Consider the following 14,465-nt stretch of genomic DNA (forward strand, 5'->3'; position numbering starts at 1 on the left):
AAGTATTATCCGATTCATGATTTTACATTTCCTTTGTTGTGTCTGTGTATTAGTACTGTACGTTAACAAAATGCACAGGTACAAATCCCAACGTAAACAATGACGCAAGTTATCATTTTCAATAGGGATGCACCGATATGGAAATTTTGGCCGATACCTAAAACTTTTTATATTTAGGGGCCAATAACCGATATATAGGCCGATATATCCACATTCATTTTCTGAGCATGATTGCAAAAACAAAAGACAAACAAATACAGTGGATATATGGTTTTATTTTAAACCCGAAAAACTCCCAGGCCGCGGACATCTTGTCTTTGCGCTTGACTAGCATACTCTTATTAAGCACGCAACACGCGTCATCTTTGTGCTACGTCACAGAAAGCACCAATCAAAACTCCACATGCCCAGCAATGAGCAAATGAAGTGGTTCAACAAGCCAAAATAATCCATTATTTATCGGCTTTATTTATCAGCCTAATTTTGCTATCAGACCGATAACAATACTATTAAAAATAAGCAGTTAGTAGCCGATAACGATATGTCAGCCGATATATCGTGCATCCCTAATTTTCAACGTAAATTTCTTTTCTTGGACTACAACAAACAAGGATTGTAGGCAACCATTCACTTCCTGGGCCGGTTGAAGTTGACACAACGGTCATTATCATAAGTAGTCTATGTTTAAAGAATTTACTACTGACCAACTTGTTGTTTGTCGTTTCTATGATAACAAATGCAGACATTTTTGTTGTTAGTAATCCTTACCTTACCATGCTGTTACATCCTTCTCAAGCCGTGCTGTCAAAGTTGATCGATCAGCTTGGTCATCTGCATTCTGTGGATCAGAATTAGCTCATATTGATAAGGTAGTAAAGACGACATTAAGTCAGTATCAGTGATGCGCGGGTTGATCCGAAATGACTGTGTGCCTGCGGTCATCCGCGATTACGAGTCATCCAAAAATATTTTTCATGATATTCGTGTTGCAGTCGGTCCGGTCGTCGGAAACAAAGATGCCAATTAACTATTTTAAACAATTACTACTTTTAAAAAAATGTGTGCCAGGGAGCGGATCGGGTACAATATTTATTTTTTATTTTTTTGTGGTCCAAGTTGGGGGCAGGTTAGTTGAAAACGTTGGTCGGGTGCGGGTAGTTTATACACTGACCCACGCATCACTGGTCAGTATTGCATTGGAAGCAAATCTTTCAAACATGGTAAGGAGCATCACATTTCCAGCTGACGTCAGAGGTATTCAGGCAAATCGCAACGTACTGGTTAGCTGACCGATCGAAAGACACTGTGCTTTTCAGATCGCTGAGCTTTGTAAAAAATCTGAGTGTTTGTGGAAGGCAGGGATATCTGAAGCTACAAAAATGTACGGTATGTGGAAAATGTGTTTTTTGAACCATAAACCACATTATATTTTACCAAATGCACAAAATAACGTTGTTTTCTTAGCAACGAAATCGGTGCTCTTTAAACACATTTGAATTTTGTTCGTTTAAAAAAAAAAAGAAACTCAAAATAGGCAGATGCAGAAAGTGTGTACCAAAAAATGCAAATTCAAAACTATTATCAGAATAGGTAATATACTGTAAATCTTTTGAGCTTTCTGTGCAGCAGTTGATTTTGATAACGGCACGCAAAGCGGAATGGGACCTCATTGCTTTCACATGTCAAAAAGAAAACGAACCACAAAAGAACCCAAAAGCGAACCGTATTCAGACCAGATCCGTCCTTTTAGGGGGGTCGGAGAACACTTACTTTGTTCACATACTGGCCGTTTCTCAATGAGGCTGTTTACACTTGGCATTAACATGTGTTTTCGTCGATCGGATCACAAGTGGACGACGTTAATGCCAGGTGTAAACGGTGTTCAAAACGTTTTGAGCTCATCCACTTTCGACCACTTTCAACCACATCCAGAGGTGGTCTAAACCACTTTCAATCGGATCGCTTTGGAGTTGCGGAACGCACATGTGGTTGAATGCGTTCGAACAGCCACACGCGACCGCCTTCTCTCCGCCCATTTATCTAATCTGAGGTATTAAACACAAGTTTTACGTCATTTTTGACTTCTGGCGTGAACATTCGGTGAACAGCGCTATTTTTAGCCTTTCATTGATAAAACTAAGTGGCTGATCTCCGTAGTTTCGTTTTGAAAGCGTGTGAAAGTTGCGCGATCCTATTTCATCAATTGCGCTGAAAATTCAAAGAAAGCTCTTACATACTCATGTACAAAACACTGTGCAGCATGTTTACTTGCTAAACAAGCAGTGCACTCCGACATAGTATTAGTTTGCGTCCATATAAACTCATAATTACTCCCGCTCGGGTTTGAATGACAGCAGAGAGACTCGTCCACCGTCCAACAGACCACCCCCTCATAGTATTCAGCACAGAAGCGGTTGAAAGTGGACAAAAGAGACGGATTTAAATACCAGGTGTAAACGTAATGAATGTCAAGAATACTTCCTTGGCGAGACTGGTCATTACAAGTCACTTTCTTCAGAGGCTAGGGGAGGCTCCTCTTAAGCATTCGGAGAACACGTAAATGGAACAGGCTAGCAAGTGCATGTCATTACGTCAATGAAAAGGTGTGCTTTTGTCACTTTGCGCATAGGATTGTGGGTCATTTCAGCGTGCGAAGACCGCGAAGGATACACATATGCATCCTTTCCTTTATATGGAATATTTCTCAAAGGACTCAGTCCTCGGTTGCAATTCGGAGATCCTCGACATTGGAACTGTCCTTCAACGAATGTCGATGACATAGCATCCTCAAAATTCTGGCTTCCGAGGATCCTTCCTTGATATTGAGAAACGGCCAGCGTATACACACTGCATTCCTCCGAGAGCATTTGGAGGGCTTAAACGAACAAGGTGTGAAAACATCCTTAATCACAAAATGCAAATTGTTTTTGTATAGTTTCACTTCCAAATACATATATTCAAGGAACAGTATGTAGGACTGTGGCCAAAACTGGTACTGCAATCACAAAACTTGTGGCTAAAACTGGTACTGCAAACACACAACTGGTGGCCAATACACAAAATGACAACATAAACATCAGTTAAGGGCTGCAACTCCACTTTTTAAATGACAATATCCTGGCCAGACCACTGTTGTCAATGATATAAGTATTTGAAATGAAAATGATTTCTTAATATCTAGTGACATATCAGGGCCATTTTATGATTAATTGATATACATTTCTTACATACTGTTCCTTTAACACACCAGAATTGTATGACTTCTTTTTTTCTGGTGATGGATGGGCTCCAAACAAGCTTTAATGCTATTACAAGACTAGGAAGAGCTAATTTATTGTTTAGTACAAACCCAAATTTGGCTAATGAAAGGAAGCTATATACACCTAGGACCAATAACAAGTAAATGATTGGCCAATTTTAATTTTGAGGTAACCATTACTTTAACCTCATTCTATTCACACTGTGTAGCTGCCAATTAAGATGCCAAAAACTTATTGTCAGCCATAGCTCAAAGCAGATTGCTGTCTGTGGGTTTGCTGTAGCTCAGTGTTCCTCAATTCCAGTTCTTGCACCCCCCTCCCACAATATTCTTGATCTCTCCCTATATATAAGCACCCAATAAAACTTATCAGCCCTCACCCATAAAAGACTTGCTCAACCTTATGCAACGCCGTGCACAGACAGTGATTTGAAAGCATCCAGTCCTCACCCATAAAAGGCTTGCTCAACCTTATGCAACGCCATGCACAGACAGTGATTTGAAGGCATACAGTCCTCTACTATCAAATTGCTCTGGCAGTACTGTGATGTCACCCACCAATCTGTGTGCATGGCGGCAAATGAAGTCGAACAAGCGTAATGTTTTGGGTGTCTCCTCAATTAACACACTAGTAACAAGCCGATGAGTTGTATCAGGTGTTTATATAGCTTATTTAACCAAGTTCGGGAGGAGCATGGTCATGAAATCCAACCAATCAGCATGAAGAGGTCTGTAACCATCCCTTAGTAGTTTTGCAGCATCCCTAAGGCCCCGTCCCATTTCTACCCCCTTAAAACTTCCACTTGGTTTTTAGTGCCCTCAACAGTTAAGTCCCCTCAACGAGGGAAGTGGGGGTTCAAATCTTTCCCTATGAAACGGGACACCACACCACTATATGGAAAGTAGCATAGCGAACGTGCTCACCTACGTCACGCGCAGCGTGATTATAAATATGATTGAACTCTTGATAAGCCCGAGTTATACATGTTCATGTGAACACCGGAACACACATCCTAAATATTGACAATACTTCCCAGATCAGATGTATATGTGATGGACAGACTCTCTCGAAGAAGTTGGGAGACATCGTCAGATAGCTTCATGAATTTTTTTCTAACATTAGTGTTCAAAACTTCACAAACACAAAACTCGTGTTCAAAGTAACAACTGGAACTTGTTCCAACAATTTCCAGAATTTTAACATGCTTATTTGCAAAAATATTTGTTCATTTCCAGCGGCGTCTGTCATCTTGTTCGAAAACTTTGACCAGCTCGCTGACCTCGCAAGGTATCCTGGGTAATTTCATATCCCACTTCGTTTTAAGCCTGCATCGGTCCTGACTACATTTTGAGGGTTGATTCTAGGGCTGGACCCGAAAATTCGAATATTCGTTCCGTGGGTTGACATTCGATTTTCAGTTTTGAGATTCGAATATATATATATAAATATTTTTCAGCTTTAATGCAGAGCTTTTGCCAAGCAGGAAGTGCGCTTCACGCTCCCGCATCTGTAGGTGGCGCAGAGAGACCAACATCCATAGCCAACAGCCACCAAACGCCACCAGTGGAAGAGATCGCCTCAAACGGAAAGCGCGCTTCCTGCTTTGGCATTCACGCTATTAGTGTTGTAAATAACGTTCAGTTTCTTTCAAAAACTGATTGATTTGCTTCACAAGACGTCAATATGTCACACAGAGTTATGGGGGATTACTTTTGTATTGGATATATATGCTTTAGCTCTTAAAGTGTGCGGATCGGTTGACTTGCATGACGGAGCACTGGGGTTTCTGCAAAATATCTTCATTATTGTTCTGCTGATGAAAAAAACATATTGGATGGTGTAAGTGTTCTAAATAAACTTGATTTTGAAAGTATACTACCGTTTTATTACAGCTTGTTGAACTTCGTTCATTTATTTTCGTTGTTTTATTTAAATAGCCTACCCAACGTTGTCAGTAATTACTGTGCTGCTAATTTCTGATACGGGAATGTTTGTTTGAAAAATATTAGGCTACCTTATTAAAAGTATTGCTCTTGTGTTTTGTTTCACTAATCCTGTTCTCGCATGACGCGTGACAGGCACGCCGCTTTCGGCTTGCGCTGTTCTGTAGTATTTTTAAAGTTTATTAATTCTAAACGTGTCACATGTCCATATTGCACAAAAAAAGGCACCTTGGGTCCGCAGCAACACATCCGCCACATAATAAAACTGTAGATAGACACACACACACACACACACACACACACACAGAGATTCCTGCCTTAATTAAAGAGAAAAATATGTTCAGCCCCTCCTTCCGAAGCTTTGAATATTCGATTTTATTTCTACTAGAGCTTCGAAGCTCAAAAAATGGTATTCGGAACAGCCCTAGTTGATTCTAAGGGGAAAATAGCACTCCGTCTTGCTCCCTAAAGTAGTGTGACACCCTACATGCACACGCAACAGCGAGGGCTAGGGCAAAAATGTAAGGGAAGGGGAGGTTTCGGGACGGGCCCTAACTCTCCGCTTTTACAAACATACAAAAAACAATGAGTGCGTTTACACGCACAGTCTTATGGCGATTATTCTTAATACTGATAACACGTGGGGTCATGTAAACGCGTAAAACTATTTTCTTTTATCGGGGAAAGCCCGTAAACGGCGTAAGCAAAAACCGATCGGCACAGGTAGCTTTTTGCTCATTACCCAGATTTCGCGAGGCATGTAAACACCTTAACCGGCGTTCTCACGGTTTTGTCCATGTGCAAAGAAACGCATAAAAGTCTCAGCTTAACTGAAGCAGTTGGCAGAGAAACTAAAAATAGAAGCTCATGTTACATTTACTGGTTCTGCAGACACGTAAAGAGATACTTAAAGGAATAGTCTACTCATTTTCAATATTAAAATATGTTATTACCTTAACTAAGAATTGTTGATACATCCGTCTATCATCTGTGTGCATGCACGCAAGCGCTGGAGCGCGTTGCGACGCTTCGATAGCATTTAGCTTAGCCCCATTCATTCAATTGTACCATTTAGAGATAAAGTTAGAAGTGACCAAACACATCAACGTTTTTCCTATTTAAGACGAGTAGTTATACGAGCAAGTTTGGTGGTACAAAATAAAACATATCGCTTTTCTAAACGGATTTAAAAGAGGAACTATATTTTATGGCGTAATAGCACTTTTGGGAGTACTTCAACTCGCCTGAAAAGTCCGCTCCCCTTCTCACTCTCATAATGGCAGAGGGAGGGTGTTACTGCGCCGAGTCGAAGTACTCCCAAAAGTGCTATTACGCCATAAAATATAGTTCCTCTTTTAAATCCGCTTATAAAAGCGCTACGTTTTATTTTGTACCACCAAACTTGCTCGTATAACTACTCGTCTTAAATAGGAAAAACGTTGATGTGTTTGGTCACTTCTAACTTTATCTCTAAATGGTACAATTGAATGAATGGGGCTAAGCTAAATGCTATCGAAGCGTCGCAGCGCGCTCCAGCGCTTACGTGCACGCACACAGATGATAGAGGGATGTATCAACAGTTCTTAGTTAAGGTAATAACATATTTTAATATTGAAAATGAGTAGACTATTCCTTTAAGCAATATCGCTTGAGTAGGAGTGTGATATAGCTCTATATCATCACGGCTGTGATTAGGCCAGAAGCACGAGGCCGTAGGCCGAGTGCCGGAGGCAATCACAGCCGTGATGATATAGAGCTATATCACATGACTCCGAGAGCGATATTGCTTTTATACAACAGTTCGACGGCACACGTTTGAAAAACGAAAACTAGAAAACAACAACGGAGTAATTTTAAAAGCCTCTTTGTTTGAGAACTACTTCTTCCGCCACGGATTTGAGGGCGGCCAGAATAACAGGTAACACTTTCGGCTGCTTTGAATCTCATTAACTCAATGGACGGATTCGCCGTTTTTAAATATTACAATTTCTTGGTCACAAAGTGTAGTTTTAAGATTAGTTCAGTCGAGAATATATATGTATTATATTTAAATCTACAGTCGATTAGTAAAGATAGCGCCTGTTTGAACGCTTGCTTAGTGAGATTCGGTATGAGAACCAAAGCATGAGCGGACGTCAGTGTTCACTCGCCCCGCTGACGGAATAATAACTTCCGATTGGGGATTCACAGACTGATTTATGAGCTAGTGAACTAATGAGACACACGGAGAGTGATTCAAAACAGCGCGGTTGTGTGTGTCTGCAGTTTTCCATTCAGAGATGAGCCTGTTTAGAGGACCTCCATTCACTAGGTGGCGGAATGATACGAAAGGTGAAGCGGTTACTGTGCCGTTATCAGTAGAATATTGCACGCCTCTTAGCCAATCAGATTCGAGAACCAAAAAGAACTGTTGTATAAAACAGTATAGCTTAAGACAAATATGCCGTCAGCTTATTGAACGACTATTTTGTACAGAACTATAGGCGGTGACGTCACTGCCTGGGAGAAACCTGACAATTCTCCAAGTACCATGTAAACGCAGTTGTCTGCATAGCCTGTTTATTGATTTGCATGTAAACGTATGAAAACAGTTGTCTATAATAAGCATATTTTTGATAGTTATCCGCTTATTCCGTGCATGTACACGCACTAATTGCTGGTGTTCATTTTGGGAAATATATCAACAACTGATATATCATAACATATATCAGTGCCATTGTTTTAGTTAAGACATCTCAAACATGCCCGGAATGAGTTTGCAATCACTTTTGCACTGCACAAACGTAAATGAATATGCAGACTGGTCCTGTGTTTTCCCTGATGCAAAAACACAGCATCTTTAACAACATCTAAGAGATTACACTGGCATAAGCTCTTCTGCGTCTTTAAGCGGAGTAAGGTATGATTACTGCATGCAGTGGCTCTTGGTCCTGTGGGCTGTGATCCGTATTGATGGTTTATCGAGTGTATGTCTATATTCCCTGCTGATGTAGTGTTGTTAAAATGCCACACAGGCAACACAACCAGAGCACTTCTCTTTCACCTATACAATCAGGAGCTTTCAGAGAAAAGGTCAAGTGATTTAGAGATGAAAATTCAGTATGAAAAAATGATTTCACAGGTGTGAGAGAACTAAAAATGCGGAGTTATTTTCAACCAAGCATTAGGTTTAAATGGGACAAACCCAGCAGTTGAGTTTAATTAACCCATCTTTATATTTGTAGCCCCTTATGGAACGGGTGAAATTCCACAAGGGGGCGTATTTGTTCCTCAGACGTTGCATAATAAACGTGGCATCCTAATATATATTATTATAAATCATGAATGAAAAGTGAGATTTGAATGAATGTCTGGTAGTGAACTAATTGTATACAGTATTTATATTGTAATTCGGTCAGAAACGTCAAGATTGTGAGGCGAACAAATCGTTTTGGTTTAAAAGGCTTGGATATTCCATTTCCTTGGTCTTTTGGGGATTTATGAACAATTTGTTTTGGACAATTTCACCGAAGCGGATAGGGAAGATTTTGAAGGCAAGTAAATATCCTAAATCGGCGCCGCCCGCTTCAGGTAACTAACAACTAGATTTCAGTTTTATGACTATGGCTATAAATCATATTATGCTTTGTGTGTGCGCGTAATGGAATCCCAAAAGTCTAAGCTTTCAAACGATGTGCCGCATGACCGTATATTTTGAAGATTTAATGCTTCAAAGTAACAAGAACGTTTATGCAGCCTCACGTGCAAGGGAGGGGGTGTGCCATGTACGGCACAGTGATCCTTATCAGGTTAAGCAACCTGGCATTTTGGGATGAAACAACCCAGCGTAGATTACAGGTTGGGTTCATCCCCATTCTATTTTAAGGTTATCAGAACACATATTTATTATTATTAAAATGTATTATAACTATTTTTCAAGAGACACTACACTCAAAAAAATACTTGATTCTTTTTAACCCAGCTTTGGGTCAAAAACACAGCCCATTGGGTTTTAATTCAACCTACGCTGGGTTATTCCAACCCAAACTGCTGGACTGTTTTTTAACCCTTTGAAGGGGGAAATAACGATTTTCTGTGTGAATGAATGAATGGGGCTAGGCTAAATGCTAACACATTTACGACGCGCTGTACAAAGATTAAGTGCACGGATTGAAAAAAAACATGTTTTAATTTGTAATTTTAAGGAAAGAACATAGTAAAATATTGAAAAATGGTGGTGTTTTCCTTTTAAAGAGTGCAGATTGTAGGATATGACACAAGGGAGTGCTACAGTATATTACATCAGCTCTCCCTTGAGTCAGTTCCTACCGCCTAGTCCATTGAAAATATACAATTTCTGTTATAAAATATTTTTCAAACAACTTGGTTAAACATTTTTCATTTCAGATCTTATGTCTTTATTGCAATACAGAAATGTGCATTTGCGCAAATATCTGTATCGGTCAACCTATTCTCTAGTATCCCCCTTTATAAAAAAATGTGGTTCATTTTACATTTATACATTTGGCGGACAATTTTATCCAAAAACGACTTGCAGGGCATTCAAGCTACACATTTTCATTGTTTGCTCCTTTGGCACCCATTCATACATTTACATACTGTTTGTAGCCCTACTAAGAAACAAATGTGTTTGAAGAGTCTAACACTGGCAAATGATAAATCATATACTTGTCTATAATAAAATAGTTTTGTGTAATTGGGTTTTGTGTGCTCTTCTGAAAACCATTCAGTTTAAGATTATAAATATAGCTGCGCTATTACCCTCTCATAATTTGCTGTATTGAAATGCATATTTGCAGGTGCACCTTTTAAAATAATAATTAACAGATTATGCGGAAATCAATTAACTAGATATTTTGGGCTATTTGCATACTTTTACCACCTGAACTCTGTGTCTTTATAGGCAGGTGCTGAGTAGATTGCAAAAGCACATTTTGCCATGGCTTTGGTGCAAGTATATCAGAACCTAATGCTTATCACGGTGATCTCCAGCCTAATTTAATATTTTTTATCAAAGTGATTCAAAGAATGTACAATTTACAAAAAGGTATTCATCTGAAACCAGTAGCTGCTGCAACAGAACAATAATATGGAAGTCCAGTATTTTGGACCACTGAGGTGAAAAAAATAGTACACTTCCATAGTGTTCTTAAAGTGCTTTATTTTCGCACACTAATTTTGTACTTAATATACTAAAAATTCAGTGTACTTCAATGTGCTATTTTGAGACACCATGAATATGAACTAAAATGCACTTTTAACATACTATCTCTTTATTAAAAAATGTATTTAGTTAACACGTGTATTAAACTTGAACTCAACTTTCATACAAAGATGGCTTCAAGTTTAATACAAGTGGTACCTAAATACATTTTTAAAATACATTTTTAGCACACTTTTGTTCATATTAATGTGGTCTCAAAATAGCAAAGTACAATTAGATGATCTTAAGAACATCTTAAGAAGTACTAAAGATGAATTTGTTGTATATTAAGTACAAAATTAGTGTGCGAAAATAAAGCACTTTAAGTACACTATGGAAGTGTACTACTTTTTCACCTGGGCACCAGCATGTGTAAAGGATAAATAAATATGCAATGATAAATGCTTTAAACATACTAAGATACAGTGTGGAAACAAGCCCTTACTACACTACAGTGAGTCCTGAAGAAGACAAACCTGTATCCTAAAAACACTTGACTATCATTTTAAACACAAGCATACTAAAACAATTTTGCATTTCACTTCTATTATAATTTATACAAAAATTTCTCACATTGTGAAACATTCAAAGTAGTTCTCTGAATAAGAGAAATGTGACATTCTTTTTCATAAATAAGAAAAATACGTTTAATAAATGTTAACATAATATTTTTATGGTTTATTTCAAACTTAAACAATACATTTCGACTTAGTTAACTGTCATAAGTAAGATAAATCAGACTTTTACGGCTTTTTAGATAATACTCTGAGGTAAAAAAAAACTTACCAAAAATCCTAAAGGAAAATTCCAGCTTGACGATCGTCAGTCGCGAGATTGATCGCAGCCGGATGCTAATTAATACTCACTTCCGGCCGCATGATAAATCGCTGATGATAGACAGCTGAAGACCTGCCAAGCGGCAAGCAAGTAGTTTAAATAACATATTGATATTCGTCACTAATATTCATCTGAAAATCCAGTATGTCCAGTGATGGAAACAAAAAGAAAGGAAAAGTACCCGGTGACAAGAAGACTAAAAGAAAAGCGAAGAGGAGGGAGACTTATGCGGTATACATCTACAAAGTTTTGAAGCAAGTGAGTAAATTTCTCGGACAGATACTAAAATTATTTAAGCAAATTAAATAACGGATGTTTCTGACTACAATGTAGAATTATAATATCGATGTGCGCACCTGTGATCGCACAACGTTTAGTATTAATGCGCCAGATTGGTTGTGTGGCAACCGCGAACATGTATTTGCGCCCAGGGACTATATTGTGTGTAAATTAATTGCGTTTGTTGATTTAAAAATCGACTTTGAGTGTAAATTGGTGATTCCCTGAGATATTTCTGTCTCCATTTTGATGTTTGAAGAACGGAATGTTTTTAAAATTGCTAAAGATTATATATCTTTTTTTTTTTCAAAATAAAAGACTTTTTTTTTTTTTTAAACATTTCAGTTAAATCTACATAGTATTTGTTTGTGTACTTCTTCAGGTCTCTTTATTTTATTTATTTCAACTTCTATTTATGTTATAACACTTAACAATTTGCAAAGTAGCTTTACAGAAAACACATTTTACAACACAAAGTAGAGAAATGAGGAACAAAGATTATATACAAGGTATTGGATGCTATCTAAAAATGCTGTGTTTCAACCCATGGCTGACAAACCCATCCATTAGTTTAAATTAACCTAGATAATGTAGGCCTGGTTTTGGAAAAATGCCTGAAATGGCTTCATTTAGGGTTTGTCCATGTTTTAAACAAGCATGGTTTGAATCAACCTGGCATTTTATATACACTATCAAATCATGCCAAAACCAGACCCATTTTGATGAAGACCATAATTGCATATTTTTTCAACAAATTTATCTTTTATAAGTAAACGTTTCTATAATCACCAAAGTTGTAAAGACTGCCTGCAATTTTACATATAGAATTAATTGATATGCTTCTATCTATTCTACATTTTCCAAAAAAGATTTGCAAATATTTGCTAACTCTAAAAAGTGTGCCATGTTTCTCTGCAGGTTCATCCAGACACTGGCATCTCTAGCAGGGCAATGAGCATCATGAATTCATTTGTCAATGATGTGTTTGAGAGAATCGCTACAGAGGCTTCGAGGTTGGCGCAGTATAACAAGCGTTCGACCATCACGAGCCGAGAGGTGCAGACCGCAGTCAGACTCCTCCTGCCCGGAGAACTCGCCAAACACGCCGTGTCAGAGGGGACCAAAGCTGTCACCAAATACACCAGCTCAAAGTGATCTCATCGAATGGGCATTTCAAATTAAAAATATAATGTGTGAAGTGGGTAGTGTTTGCAATCACTTTTCCTTATTACTAATAAATGTGCACACAGAAAACGCACTGGGGCTGTGCATTAATCTTATGATAAACCCTTGTGAATTGTCCAAATTCACTACCTTTTTGTGTTGTTTGTGGATGAAAAAAGCCATTAAATTGCTGTAAAAATGTATCAGATGAATTTTTTTTTGTATCAACCTCAGTACTGATTCAAAACTACCAACTGTTTACAAAAACTCCATGATTTTAACTCTTTAATTGCCAAGTTCATAAGTGATGTCACTGATTTGGAGGGAAAAACACACATTTTTTTTTTACCTTTTTACAGTCTTGGGCATGTCAAAGATTAGTAAAAACATTGGCTTGATGCATTTTTAGTTTTTGTGCAGCATCAGATTTTCTCCATTTACTGTTTTAGCCCCATTGACTTCCATTATAATGACATTTTTTTGCAGAGCCATGACACCTTATTATCATGCATTCTTGATTGTTGGTGTTTTTTCCTTTTGCAAAGAGGTAAAATTTGTCATTTTTAGTGTTTTCATTAACCCTTCAGTAGGGCTGTGCAAAAACAGAGCTTAATTTCTGGCTCGTACATTTAGTTATATGGAGTATAACTCCATAATAAAAGTATATTTACGTGCATGCGGAAAAAGATTTTCTGTAAAAAATCTCCTCTGCATCAGAGAACATCATTTATTACGAACACAAAATCAACTTAAAATAAACCTGGTGATCGACGTGGTGATCAACAGTAAAATGACACATTTTACTTTTTTGCAAAAGGAAAAACCACTAACAATCAAAAATGCATGATAAGATATCATGGCTCTGCAATCAAAAAAAAATTTAAGTTCCCCTTAAAGTTCCAATGTACCATGGTGGGAGGAACACTGCATTATTGACAGAAAACTTCCTCAAATACAATTCAAAAACAAAAAGATAAACGTCACATATATTTGAAAAGCTGAGATTTTTGTGATTCGAATGATGTAAACCTTTTAAGATCCAATCAACACAGCATGTACAATTATTCCTTATTAGCCACTTTTTAGCCTTTTTCAGGAATGCTAAGGGGTTAAAATGTGTAATTAAAAGGTTTGTTACCAAAAATCATTCCATTGACTAAAACACAGAAAAAGCTGTTGCCAAATTAAGACAAAAAACATAAGGGTTAAGCAAATGATTTATAAAATCATCCTATGAACTGAGCTTAAAATAAGATGTATTTTCACGAGTTTGCGTTAACATGAAATTGATAGGGAAAGAGAGAAAGCATTTGGCATGCTGTCCATGAAGAGGGCTCCGAGCTCAGAATTTTAGGCCAAACCCAGATTACCCCCCACCTTTAACTGGGATAGATGAGCGTGGGGTGAAGGAGGGAAAAAACTGCAAAAAACTCTCATGGGACAGTTTAGGCCCCTCTTTGTGCTGATTGGTCGGATCACATGACCATGCTCCTCCCGAACTTAGTTAAATAAACTTCTTTAAGTATTTGTGACCCTGTCTGTGAAATCCAAGATGAAGTCTCATACTGTAATCTATTGATGAGATTAGGACATCAAAGTTCGATTTCAATCTTTGACATAACCTTACTCAGTCATTATTAAAGATATCAAGGTTGTATTTTCACAGAATGTGTACATTTATGTGAATGATTTTATGTAGAAATAAGTAAATTACAGAAATGACTTTAGTTGGGTTTTCAGATTGGGTCACATTTGATAACCAGTACCCAAGCATCATTT

The 14,465-nt window shown here is 37.8% G+C and overlaps 1 protein-coding gene across 1 annotated transcript; it reads left to right on the top strand.

The window, feature by feature from the left end:
• Window positions 1-11,263: 11,263 nt before the first annotated feature.
• Window positions 11,264-12,776, top strand: h2bk1 (H2B.K variant histone 1). The gene is made up of 2 exons (XM_055182772.2): window positions 11,264-11,501; window positions 12,441-12,776. The coding sequence occupies exons 1-2, from the start codon at window positions 11,388-11,390 to the stop codon at window positions 12,675-12,677; spliced, it is 351 nt and encodes a 116-aa protein (XP_055038747.1). The 5' UTR covers window positions 11,264-11,387; the 3' UTR covers window positions 12,678-12,776.
• Window positions 12,777-14,465: the final 1,689 nt, after the last annotated feature.

The sequence above is a fragment of the Misgurnus anguillicaudatus genome, chromosome 25 (genome assembly GCF_027580225.2).
Source record: "Misgurnus anguillicaudatus chromosome 25, ASM2758022v2, whole genome shotgun sequence".
Taxonomy (NCBI): domain Eukaryota; kingdom Metazoa; phylum Chordata; class Actinopteri; order Cypriniformes; family Cobitidae; genus Misgurnus; species Misgurnus anguillicaudatus.

Bases quoted from the DNA above. Each gene is read 5' to 3' on its own strand.
- h2bk1 (XM_055182772.2), top strand. From the start codon at position 11,388: ATGTCCAGTGATGGAAACAAAAAGAAAGGAAAAGTACCCGGTGACAAG. The intron at 11,502-12,440 runs GTGAGTAAATTT...GTTTCTCTGCAG, and splicing joins TCTACAAAGTTTTGAAGCAA to GTTCATCCAGACACTGGCAT.